Source organism: Cyprinodon variegatus, unplaced genomic scaffold, assembly GCF_000732505.1.
Source record: "Cyprinodon variegatus isolate N-32 unplaced genomic scaffold, C_variegatus-1.0 Scaffold1647, whole genome shotgun sequence".
Taxonomy (NCBI): Eukaryota; Metazoa; Chordata; class Actinopteri; order Cyprinodontiformes; family Cyprinodontidae; genus Cyprinodon; species Cyprinodon variegatus.
In genome coordinates, this window is record NW_015152100.1 from 34,534 (window position 1) to 47,047 (window position 12,514).

A 12,514-nucleotide genomic window follows, 5' to 3' on the forward strand; every position below is an offset into this window, starting at 1 on the left:
GGATGGTCGGATGGATGGATGGATGGATGGATGGATGGATGGATGGACGGATCAGATGCAGACTCAAGCCAGTTTTATTTGTTTTTTTCTAATACTAAAATGAATAAAACTGGCCTGATTCTATTGCTCAACTCAGTTCTTCAAAATTCCTAAATTGATTCAGTTATAAAAGGTTTTCACATTTATACAGCCATACAGCAGCTAACCTGGGGTTAGGAGCCTTGCCCAGGAGGAACAGGGTGCATAAATACAAACCACTGCCTTCAATCAATGATTACATTATTGAGGACACATTTCTTAACCGGCTTTGTTACCACCTTAAACCCAATAACTTGATCCAGAAATCTCAAACATCTGTTTGAACATGTTTTAATTAAAAAATCTTCCCAAAAGTCAAGCTCTTTTCTCTGGAGTTGTTAGATGAGTATCTCAATGAGGCCATTTAAGATTGATCCTTTATCAATGTTGAGTCATTAAGACAAGAAGCCTGATGAGGACTGATTTCTCATTAGATGTCACTATAGATTTATGTTTATACAGTTTATAATGTGAGTTTATGAAAAGACCCAATGGCCTTTTGAAACAAAACAAGCACACAGTACCATGGGCTCTAGACCATACACTACAGTTAGAATCAGTTGCTTTTCCGCATTTACATCCTTTGCTTTAGGTTTAACACACCCAGCATGTCACATCTGCCACATCTAACTAGAGATCCAGTGGAAGTAAGAAAGCACCATCTTTATGTTTGTGATGGTTAAAGTGGAAAGAGCAACCAGCATGAAAATAACATCTTAATGTTTTCATGGAAACTTGGTTATCACTAAACACCACTCTGTATCTTTTTGACTCTCTATGCATTTTGCCAAGAAAACCATGGCGTCACATCAAATGTAAACCCCAGAGAAACATGAACTTATGATTTACTGAATAATGATTCCTGAAAATTCAGATAAACATTTAAAAGAAATTAAGCATGAATGAAAAAGCAAAAACACTCAAGATTCATTTAACAGAGGTATTATAGGGGAACCAAAAATTATGACTCAGTTAAAAACAAATGATCTGTTCGAAACAATTAGTTATAAAAGGATTTCTCCCCAAAAGAATGCATGTAATCAAATTAAAGTCTGTTTTTATTTTTTTATTTTGCGTGTGTGTCATTTTCCTTTTGTTCCAAAAGAACATGAATAAATTTCATGGTTTTTGCACATCTTTAGCTGGGGTGCCAACAAATTCCTCTCGATATGTGTATGTACAATGTTAATGACTAAAGCGATTAACTTTAAGAGGCATCAAAGAACTATGGGTGACATGGAAATGCATTTGCAAGACAAAATATAAAAGATGAACATTTTAGCTTCAGTTGATTCATACATACAGAGCAAATTATTTGTAATATTTGCCCCTTTTCTCTCTTAGACTGGTAGCGGATTTTTTGGCTGCTAATCTCTCTTGCAGCCGATTGCATTTTGCTACCTATTCTGTGTTTAGAATCATCAAAATGTTGCTTACTTTTGAATAATAAGTTATAGATATAATGGATGATGTTCTTTTTCTTGGTGGATCATTAAAATAAGTGGTCCTCCTAATTGTCAATCTTTCTGGTGATATTCCAAAAAAGTTAAAAAACAATCCAACCGTACCGAAACGTCTTTTCTTTTTGAAAGTAAGCTTGTATGAGCGATGCAAGCAGCAACTTTTAAACAGAGCGTGCACGAGGACAAATGGGCTCGTGCATGCTCTTGCACGCTTTTAAAGGGCATTCCCTCTCTGGAGCGGGTACAGGGTTGTACATGTGCTTTTTTTTATAGTGAGGGGCAGGTCTTTTTAAAAATGTGCAAAACCCTCCACTAAACCTTTAAAGAAAAAGAAGGAGAATAAGCTTTTTTTCTAATCTTCTTTTTTTGATCATCCTGGGTTATAATATTTATAATACTATAAAACACATAACATCCAGAAGAACATCAGTGGACATAAGAAAAAAAAAGGCAAAGTGTTAGGATGGGTGTTCCTTCAGACGGAGGTCATTAAAGGAAAGCAGAAAGAAGCTGTCTAATAAAGCAAAGAGGCAAGTGGTGATTCTTGGCTGACGGCCCGTTTCAGAAGCACACGCCCCAGTGTGCACCCTATTCACTGAGGCTGTGTGTGTGGGTAGGTGGATTGAGGTTATTGATTAGTGGTTGCAATGAGCTTGGACAGGAGGTCCACTGCACCGCCTCTCCATACACACAGATACAGCCCCTGGTCTGCACAGCCACATCTGCAGGAACATTTTGTATCAGCGCTGCAGGCTGCTGAGCTGCCCATTGATCGGTTTCTAGCTCTAAGAAAAATGATTCCTCCGACATAGCGCCAGCATAGTAAACTCTTCAGGTGCTTTTTTCAAAAAGTACTTATGATCTGATGTGATTATTTGTAGGGGAGGGGGGGAGAGATTTCAGCAATAAGAGCAATAAAAAAAGAGAACCACATAATATCTCATCTCAATGCCTCATTAGGATGCTTTATATCCCATAGGTCCTGTTTCCATTTGTTGCACGTCTATAGCGATGATTTTATTGTTGTAGTTTTTTTAAATCCCTAATTGAAATTTATGCATAATATAGTTGCAGATTGCAATATGTCACAAACTAGATTTTTGTCAATAAAACATTAAGCATAGCAACTATTACATTAATTGATAGATGGTCACAATTATACAAATGACCAAACTGGTTAACCTTTAAAATAACTGTTTTAGGTAACTCAACATAAGGTATTTAAAATTCCCATCTTGTTTTGTTTTTTTACACTGTTCATACAAGGTGTAAATCTGTGGTGTAATGAAGGATGTATGATGCTGTGGGCTGGTTTCTCTGATAAAATAACTGGGATTCTGTTAGTGTGACTGGTGACAAGAGCTCTTTAAATGCCAATCTAAAGTGAAGATAGCTCCTGACTGGGTGCTTGAGCTGGATAATAATCCTCATATGTAGTCAGATATATGCAGAAATGTTTAATCTGACAGTAAATATACAGTATCTAGTTTCTTTTCTGTCCTAATCCCCTGCACTAAATTCTTTACAAGGCCTGTGGGCTGAGCTGCAGACAAGAGAGCATAAGAAAGGACCAAGGATACGGAGTTATGTAAAGAGCAATGGTCAAATGCTCAAATGGTGTGCTTTATTTAGCCTTATGAATTTTTCTAAAACTCCTACTCTGCATAAAAACACAGGGAGCATAACTGATGTGGGTTCTTTTGAAAATAATTTCACTCTGAACATATTTTTTTTTCTCACAGAAATGAACTGATGTTAAAAGTTAGTATGAGTATGCTGCTATGATGAAATATATATCTGAACATTTGAAAAATGTTTTCATTGTCTGTGGAAACAAATTATTAATAAAAAGCTTTCCCCTTGCTGCAGTTCAGAATGTATTCTTATGATCATTGCTACTGATAAAATGTAATTATTTTACAGCTAGTTAGTTGGAGTGTCTTTATTTATTCTTGTTTATGATTTATGCTGCAGTTAAAAGCAAGGACCTCATCCCCTCTGCTACCATCTAGTGGAATCATTAAGTATTCAACAGGAGTGTTTTTTTTATTTTTATGTTTTCATATTTTGTTTATTTTGTTGTGGGTTTTCCCCCACTTTTTGGGCCCTTGTCTGTTTATCTGCTTTTATGCTTTCAGTAAAAACACAGCAAATATTGATTTTGAAAAACTTGTTTTCTGTCTGCATTTTCGAATAAAGGGGACATAACGAGATGGAGATGTTTTCAGACATGCAGTATAGACCAAAAGTTTGGACACACCTTCTCATTCAAAGAGTTTTCTTTATTTTCATGACTATGAAAATTGAAGATTCACACTGAAGGCATCAGAAGTATGAATTAACACATGTGGAATTATATACTTAACAAAAAAAGTGTGAAACAACTGAAAATGTGTCTTATATTCTAGGTTCTTCAAAGTAGTCACCTTTTGCTTTGATTACTGCTTCGCACACTCTTGGCCTTCATGAAATGGTCTTCCAACAGTCTTGAAAGAGTTCCCGGAGATGCTGAGCGCTTGTTGACCATTTTGCCTTCACTCTGCGGACCAGCTCAACCCAAACCTTCTTGATTGAGTTCAGTCCGGTGATTATGGAGGCCAGGTCATCTGGAGCAGCACCCAATCACTCTCCTTCTTGGTCAAATAGCCCTTACACAGCCTGGAGGTGTGTTTGGGGTCATTGTCCTCTTAAAAAATAAATGATGGTCCAATTAAACGCAAATCAGATGGAATAGCATGCCGCTGCAAGATGCTTTGGTAGCCATGTTGGTTCAGTGTGCCTTAAATTTTGAATAGATCCCCAACAGTGTCAATAGCAAAGCACCCCAACACCATCACACCTCCTCCTCCATGCTTCACGGTAGGAACCAGGCATGTAGAGTCCATCTGTTAACCTTTTCTGCATCGCACAAAAACACGATGGTTACAACCAAAGATCTCAAATCTGGACTCATCAGACCAAAGCACAGATTTCCACTGGTCTAATGTCCATTCCTTTTGTTCTCTTGCCCAGTGCCTTCCTAGCAGCTATTTTACCATGAAGGCCTGATTCGCACAGTCTCCTAACAGTTGTTCTAGAGATATTTCTGCTGCTAGAACTCTGTGTGGCATTGACCTGGTCTCTAATCTGAGCTGTTGTTAACCTGCGATTTCTGAGGCTGGTGGCTCGGATGAACTTATCCTCCACAGCAGAGGTGACTCTTGGTCTTCCTTTCCTGGGCCGGTCCTCATGTCAGCCAATTTCTTTGTAGCGCTTGATGGTTTTTGCATCTGCACTTGGGGACACTTTCAAAGTTTTGCCAAATTTTTTGAACTGACTGACCTTAAAGTAATGATGGCCACTCGTTTCTCTTTACTTACTCGCCTTTTTCTTGCCATAATACAAATTCTAACTGTCTATTCAGTTGGACTATCAGCTGTGTATCTACCTGACTTCTGCACAACACAACTGATGGCCCAACCCCATTTATAAGGCAAGAAATCCAACTTATTAATCCTAACAGGGGACACCTGTGAAGTGGAAACCGTTTTAGGTGACTACCTCTTGAAGCTTATCAAGAGAATGCCAAGAGTGTGCGAAACAGCAATCAAAGCAAAAGGTGGCAACTTTTAAGAGCATATGTTAATTCATAGTTTTGATGCCTTCAGTGTGAATCTTCAGTTTTCATAGTCATGAAAATAAAGAAAAGTCTTTGAATGAGAAGTTGTGTCCAAACTTTTGGTCTATACTGTACCAAAATTAAATCTTGATGATTGACACCATTTGTATGCCTTATTAGACTACTTCCTCTGTAAGGAAATTAAAAACTGTGTTCCTAATTATATGTTGTTATCCTATGATCTCTATCTCTATTTTCTTTTTCCATTTTTCATCTATATAAATAAGCTACATAGAAGACTAAGAGAGTCTTTGTAGTAATGATTTTTCTTGGTTTACAATATATATCAATCATTTTAAAATGATAGAAACTTAGCTTTATTTGTTTTTGCTTATAATGGTTAAACGTGTATATATAAAGACACATTTCTTTGCCCTGCTTGATCTGAAAGGTTTTGCATATTCTCGATTGTGTTTGTTTTCCAATAATTAGTTTATGGCAACATCTTTATATTTGTATCCCCTCAGTCACTTATATTTTATTTCTTTCGGATGAATTTTATTTTTCTTTCTCTAATTATTGTGATTTCAGCAGTTTTCCGGTCATTTATTTAATCTTATTTTAAAATCTTATTTTTTAAACTCAGATTCTGACTTTATCAGAACAAAGCTCAAACATACACTGGTGATTAAGAACTCTGGGCAATGAGTAGACCAATCACAACTCCATGTCCCAGAATGCACTTCCTCCTTTTATTCCCATCAGCCCCTGCGGTTAGCTCCCTGCACCGGTCAAGATGGCGGACAGACCAGGTAGCCTAGCGTGTCCTCTGTTAAATTATCTCTTCTTTTTTTTATTTCCTGAGCATTTTGTGTGATTCTATCGACAGCTTCTGGTGCTTTCTTTGTTAATTTATAACCTCGGTAGTGGCTTAGTTTGCTGTTGGTTTGTTTCGGACTGAAGGCCGCACTAAATCCTTTGACTCACGTCAAGGACTTTCAGCGGCAGCCCCATTGAAAACATCAACCTCCCCGTTTATTTAGGACTTTTAACTGATAGTCTTCACTGTTTGAAAATAAATAACTAATTTCTTTTTGTATTGAGTAGTTACAATCGCGGGTTTGTCGTATAAAGGCTTATTTTGCTAAGTGTTACGCTCACGTTAATCTGAATTTCAAACCTCACATCAAAAATGACTGGTTAAAACCTGATAAATATGGTCTTACATTGTTAACATTAGGTTTTTGAGTTGCATATTCTCCTTCTAGTGGCGCGTTTTTAAATGTCTTTTCCTGTGATCAGTTCCAGTTGTTGAGAAGCGCCTGATGGACGTAAAACTGGGAGAACTGGGAACCTGGATGGGAGGTCGAGACTTCACCCCCAACGGGCTCCTCGCTGCGATCCGCAGAGGTGAGCTGATCAGACTCTGACTATACCAGGAAACCTGCTGGACTTAACTCTACTGACCTGATCAATATGAACGAGCTATGGTTTTATAAATCTGCACAACACTGAAAAAACGTGACATTGTGATGAAAATGGTTGTCACATTTTCCCCAATTAAAAAAAAATTAAGCTTCTCAGCAAATTAAATAAATCACTGTTTGTAATCATAGCCACAAAGGACAGATTAAATGCTGTATATTATATTTCCAGTGCTGTCAATGTAAATCCTGCAAAATTCATACATTAGTTTTAACTACATTTTCATTTAGTCCGTTTTTTTCTCAACAAAATGCAGAAGAGCACACAAATGCACTGACACTGTGAAGAGGGAAAAATGAGGCTTAATCATAACTGATTTAAAGTTTTGCCATAGCCTTGTATTTCCCTGATATTGCACAGTTCACCCATGCCATCATGGCTGTTCTGGTAAAAATGATCAATCCCCATTTTTTCCCCAGAATACCTTGTAGCTCTGCATCAGAGTTCAGAGGAATTATTAAAAACTTGTATCAGACATATTTTATATTAACATGATGGTTAGCTCTAACAGGTAACATGTGTATCAAGATATTGTTCAGCCTTAGCTGCATTTGCCCCTGAAAATTCCTCATCGGACTTAAAAGTAGGGCATAGATGGACCGCAGTAAAAATAGTGACAACACATGTGGACCCAAAAGTCCTCCTTAGATTATGATGGTCATGAAATTTTGTCCCAGCAGTCATACCAGCTGGAAAATAGCTTTTTGGACATGATGGTGTAGGATTGTTTACTCTTTCAGCATTCTTGAATAAATGGATGTTTTGGCCTAATTTCCTTCCAACATCTGTATTCTTAAAGCTCTAAAGATCTTACTAAGGTAGCAGCAATACCTATAAAAATACAAATAGCTGTAGTGTTCATCTCCCAGTAAATCAGACCTCAACTATCCTTCCCTCCTGTCTGTGAATTTCCCTCTGAATGTTCAATCCTTATCAAATACTAAGTTTTTTTTTTTTTTGTTCCCAACGGTCCTGTTTTCAGGTCACGACAGATACTACAACAAGTACATCAATGTAAAGAAAGGAGGCATCGGTGGTGTGGCCATGCTGCTGGCTGGATACGTGGCCATCAGCTACCTGTGGGAATACGACCACATCAGTAAGATAACATTCAGAAATCACATTTCTAACCTTTGCTTACTTTTAGTTTTCCCCATTTTAACTTTAATTTCTTCCTACAGAGCACGATCGCTGGAGGAAGTACCACTGAGCCTTTCCAGCAGCCATCACACCATCGGGGGTTGAACCAGGAGTTCCCAGCTCCCCTCGCTGTTTATACCCTCAGTTATATTGTGTTAATATGTGACCAATAAAAATTATAAGTGTATGAGAATGTCTTTTGTGCAGCAACACCAAATTTGACAAAAAAATGCCTTTAATGGTACAGACCACAAAATCCAGACTGCATCAGTTGGCATTAAATAGCAGAATCCCAGCTGAGGTGATAAAACCTCCCCAGAAGGCTTTAGGTTCTCGCATCGACGGTGGAGACTGTAGTTCTCAGTTCCTGATGCTTTGCAGTCAGACATTAGGCGCCACCACATGGCCTTAGATGTACAGTAATAAAGCGACGGCAATGCTGTGCAGAGACGCTGTCAAAGGGACCATCTGCATTTCATTTATTCCTCCATTTTACAAGAAGTGTCCAGCACAAGAAGATCTGAATCTTGAACATCTGATTTTATCTTCTGTAAAATGAATCGTTCCTGTTTTTCAATGGCAGTAAACAGTTCGGTTTTCCTTTCACACTGCCTGCGTTTCCACATGGTTAGATGCTCCTCCATGTTCATAACCTGGAGCTGTTCGTGCTGCTGTTCCATCCAGGGAGACTGGTTACCATGGTGTTTAGACCTGAAGGCTATTGTCCGCTCAGGAAGGCGAGGTGACCTTTATTACATTTGTTGGCATAGTGGCCCTTCTCTCCACACTGCAGGCAGATGAAACAAAAGATCAAATGTTCAAAAGGAAATATTAATCACAACATCAACTATTTTAGCTTTAATACATAGTCCTTCAAAAACATATTCACACTTCTTGGTTTCATGACAGAAACACAACTAGAATGAACGGAGAATCTACCTGCTCATCCACCTGAGGAAAAACTGAAGGCGACCATTAGGCATATTGTGACGGGTGAATCTGTTTACAGGGTTAACTGTTACCTTCAGTCACAATCTGGCCTTTATGGAAATGTGTTAAATCCAGTATTTAAAAAGCATCAGGGGTTTAAGCAGGAGACCCAGCAAACATGTTGAATGGTTTTTAGTTCACATGAGACCAAAACTAAACATGCTGCAGAAACCAGATATCTCCAAACCAGCAGCAGATCTAAACCCAAACAAACATCTGATATGTTCTCTATCCAACGGCAGCAAAATTAGAAAAATCAACTAAGCGGCACTAAGCACAAATACAGTTCATTGTTTGTTTTTTTTATTGAACACCTTGTAATTATTTCCTTTAAAGTCACAAGTATGCACAATTTTCTAGAGAGCACGTCAAAGTCTGGTTGTCATAATGTAAAATTTAATTCTTTAAAAAGACATTTTCTGGGATTGCCCAAGGATGAAAATATTCTTGAAGGATGTCAAGAATATAATTTAGGACATTTTAGGAATAAACATTCCTAAAGATTCCTTTCTATTTCTCGATCTGTATCCAAGGGAATTATGGACAGATCAACAATTCTACATATACTTCCATTGGTAGCAAGAAAAACTATCATAAATTGGCTGAATCATGCTCAACAACCATTGCTGCAAAAACTAAAACAGGTACCGTATATCAGATTACCTTAAATTTGAGATATTTTTAGGGACATAGTTACATGTGGCATTTATTTTTAAATCACCCATTCTTTATCATCTCATGTATTTTTTAATTAACGGGTGAATTTAACTGTATTATAAGCCTTTTAATGCCTTTTTATGAGCCAACCATCCACACCTTATATTCTTAATTGCCTGTAATATTTTTTTACTTTTGGAAATGAAGTTAAAAAGAAAGAGAGAGATACCGAGCCTCACCTTGTAGCAGGTGACCTGGTCCAGAGGGCGAGGCCCTCTGTTCATGCCCATGTTGTTCTGCTGAACACCAGAGTTGATGTTATTCGGCTGCCGCTGGATGGGACTGGTGTTGGTCAGCTGGATGAGAGAGAGGGACGAGCGATTGACGGTGGACCCAGTCTGCAACAACAAACAAACTTAGGAATTAATAACACATCAGCAGACAAAGTCAAACACACATAAAATGACTAAATCCAACAAGAAGCAGATTTCAGCAAGCAAGACATCCAATCGTCGGTTTTATTGCAGGTTTGTTACCCTGGCTAAAAACATGTTACCTTGCTCTGGTTCTGTGCTTGCTGTGGGAGAGGGGGCTGTTCAGATGTTCCCATCGGCAGCTCAAACCGAGGGCTGGAGAAAATAAAAAACGATTAATTCTAATTCTTTAAAGTTTAATTCTTATCTAAAATGAAAACCGGTACAATGAGAGAGCTGTAATAAAATAATGTCCTTACTGCATGAATTTACAGGATTTCCCTTCAGGACAGAAGCCCACCAGGTAGTTTACACAGATTACTCTTCTTGTGTGTCTGTGTCTGCAGTCAGGACCTGAGGAGGAGCAGTTGCACCAAGTTAGAGGTCAAATACATCAAATCTAATGTAGATTTGTCAAAGACACGGATAGATGTTCTGCCAATGCATCATTTCATTTCACAGGAAGCTCCTCATACTTGAGCTGGACCTCACCGTGTTTACAGAATCCTCGATCATACCAAGGACAGTCTTTGATCTTTGACTCTGGATCAATGTGCAGGAAGGGGCATTCCTTGTTGCTACACTCCCCTGAGGGATAAAACATGCCCTCATTAGCACCAGACAGGGCAAGAGGTTGGTGGCTGACAGGTCTGAGAAAGATGCAACCAATCAGAAAACACGTGTGAACGAACCGAATTTTGAGTAGAAGTAGCATTCAGGCATCTTGGTCATGTCGTATTCATGGAGAAACTCGCACTGGTCTCCCTTCTTGCACAGCCCCCTGAGCCAGTGTTTGCACACTACCGTCTTCTCTCCGCTAATGTGACGGAAAGGACACATCCCACCTAAACAAAAAAATTGATCACAGTCAATATTATACATCAGTTTAAGGAGTAAAACATTGATTAGTTGTTGGCAAAATTTCTACACACTTTGTGCTAGAAATAGGACTACAGCTTTAACTCTTTATTATAGTGTGACCATACTTTTTATGAGTTAAAACAGTTATAAGAGGAATGTGTAATAGATTAGTTGTTTTTTATACTTTCTTTCATATTTTTGCACTAATCTGAACCTGGAAATATAGAAACCAAATACAGTTTTCCAAACTGCTGCCACCTGTCACCACAGAAAATGTACAGGTCTGATTGTGTTTGGTTGACCTTAAAGCAAAGCAGAAACCAAGTTTGGGCTAACCGTTTTATATATGTGAATAGTTTACTTTTAGAAAATATAAAAAGCAACACAGAAGAACAGTGATTGCGTCCTATATTTAGACGTTACACTGAAACCCTGGTAGAGGATGTTTTTGATCAATCTTATGCTATAATACAAAAACCCCACAAGCAATAGTAAGAAACGCACTATGATTTAAGGACAAGCGATCTAAACCATTAAAGGGAAAAAAAAGTTTGTTTTAATTGCAAAAAAAGAACAAAAATGGACTAAATAGAACATTAATAATTACAGACATATACAAGGACAAATAGCTTAAAAGAACAGAACAATTATTTTAAAATGTCAAAATCAAATCTATGCTGAGCAATTATAATTTGCATGGCTTTAGCATTTGAACTCATTTTTAAGGATTCTATATAGATAAATAAAAAAATCTGTTTTGACCAGTTCACATTTCTCCATCCCAAACAAACATCCCTATCTGTTAAAGTAATGTTAAGATTTTTTTGATGGAAAAAAATTGACATCTCTATCCAGAACATTTTGGTATAATTACAATCCCAAAAAAAAAGATGAATAAGCTTTTCTTCATTATTTTTTTTTTACAAAAAAAAGTTCACATTGGGTCCAAATCCCATGTATATCTTTTTATGAAAAATGCTTTAAGGGAACATGTTTTGAATAATAAGATATTTTCTCTGTGATACAATTTCGGAAGCTAAGCTGTTAACCCAGCACCTGTTTTAACAGCGTTTTCTATTGGTTCTTTACCTTTCATACATGCTCCTCTAACGAAGAACTCACACACAGCCGACCCAGACTCTATAAGCAGAAAAAAAATGATACAATTAATAAAAAGTTGAAGAAAACGTGTCCATCCGCGGCGGTTTAGTTTCTGTTAGTTCCTCTGGTTCCCAAACAGCAGCTAGTAGCAGTTAGCACTTACTATCCATGCCAGGGAAAGGCAGCGGCTGTGCCCCTAACTGTTGCTCCACAGCAAACTCCAAGTCAAACTTGATGTGGTCCACGTTGGCCAGTAACTCCTGCATGTCTGTGGTAGTTTGCAGCTCTCAAAGCGAAGACCTGAAAGGTTATTTCTCCTTTAAGCTAGCTGGAAGTCGAACCTGTTAGCTAGTAACTGACCAGCTTCTGGCAGCATAAAGGGTTAGCCAGGCTAACCGACGAGCAAGTAACAGCTGGAAACCATCGACGTTGCTGGTGTTTGTTCCTTCAATGTTTCAAAAACAAATTTCAAACACTACCATGGCTCATATCTATACTAATTATTGTTTTATTTGTTAACGCGCTGCTTCTAGCTCCGTTTGAGGAGGCGCGCACCGGATCCAGACTGAAATAATCGATCCCCGAGCGATGAGCGGTTGCATACCTGAATAATCAGCAATATTTTCCTAACAAGTACTTGACAGTATTAGAAGCAAAATAAAAAAAAA

General features: G+C 38.0%; 2 protein-coding genes across 2 annotated transcripts; one reads left to right on the forward strand and one right to left on the reverse strand.

The window, feature by feature from the left end:
• Window positions 1–5,900: 5,900 nt before the first annotated feature.
• Window positions 5,901–7,951, forward strand: atp5j2 (ATP synthase, H+ transporting, mitochondrial Fo complex subunit F2). The gene is made up of 4 exons (XM_015404142.1): window positions 5,901–5,951; window positions 6,442–6,549; window positions 7,607–7,723; window positions 7,806–7,951. Exons 1-4 carry the CDS (start codon window positions 5,936–5,938, stop codon window positions 7,832–7,834), a joined length of 270 nt encoding a protein of 89 aa, XP_015259628.1. The 5' UTR covers window positions 5,901–5,935; the 3' UTR covers window positions 7,835–7,951.
• Window positions 7,952–7,981: 30 nt separating this feature from the next.
• cpsf4 (cleavage and polyadenylation specific factor 4) lies at window positions 7,982–12,405 on the reverse strand. The gene is made up of 8 exons (XM_015404141.1): window positions 12,010–12,405; window positions 11,835–11,885; window positions 10,577–10,729; window positions 10,377–10,472; window positions 10,145–10,238; window positions 9,968–10,040; window positions 9,651–9,809; window positions 7,982–8,551 (listed from the first exon to the last, which is right to left on the reverse strand). Exons 1-8 carry the CDS (start codon window positions 12,110–12,112, stop codon window positions 8,483–8,485), a joined length of 798 nt encoding a protein of 265 aa, XP_015259627.1. The 5' UTR covers window positions 12,113–12,405; the 3' UTR covers window positions 7,982–8,482.
• Between the last annotated feature and the right edge of the window lie 109 nt (window positions 12,406–12,514).

What these genes read in the sequence shown, in the direction of transcription:
- atp5j2 (XM_015404142.1), top strand. An exon ending in CCTCGCTGCGATCCGCAGAG is followed by an intron (nt 6,550 to 7,606) that starts GTGAGCTGATCA and finishes TCCTGTTTTCAG; the next exon opens with GTCACGACAGATACTACAAC. An exon ending in GTGGGAATACGACCACATCA is followed by an intron (nt 7,724 to 7,805) that starts GTAAGATAACAT and finishes TTCTTCCTACAG; the next exon opens with AGCACGATCGCTGGAGGAAG.
- cpsf4 (XM_015404141.1), bottom strand. Translation starts at nt 12,112, where the DNA reads ATGCAGGAGTTACTGGCCAACGTGGACCACATCAAGTTTGACTTGGAG. An exon ending in GCCTTTCCCTGGCATGGATA is followed by an intron (nt 11,886 to 12,009) that starts GTAAGTGCTAAC and finishes TTCTGCTTATAG; the next exon opens with AGTCTGGGTCGGCTGTGTGT. An exon ending in AAATCCTGTAAATTCATGCA is followed by an intron (nt 10,041 to 10,144) that starts GTAAGGACATTA and finishes TATTTTCTCCAG; the next exon opens with CCCTCGGTTTGAGCTGCCGA.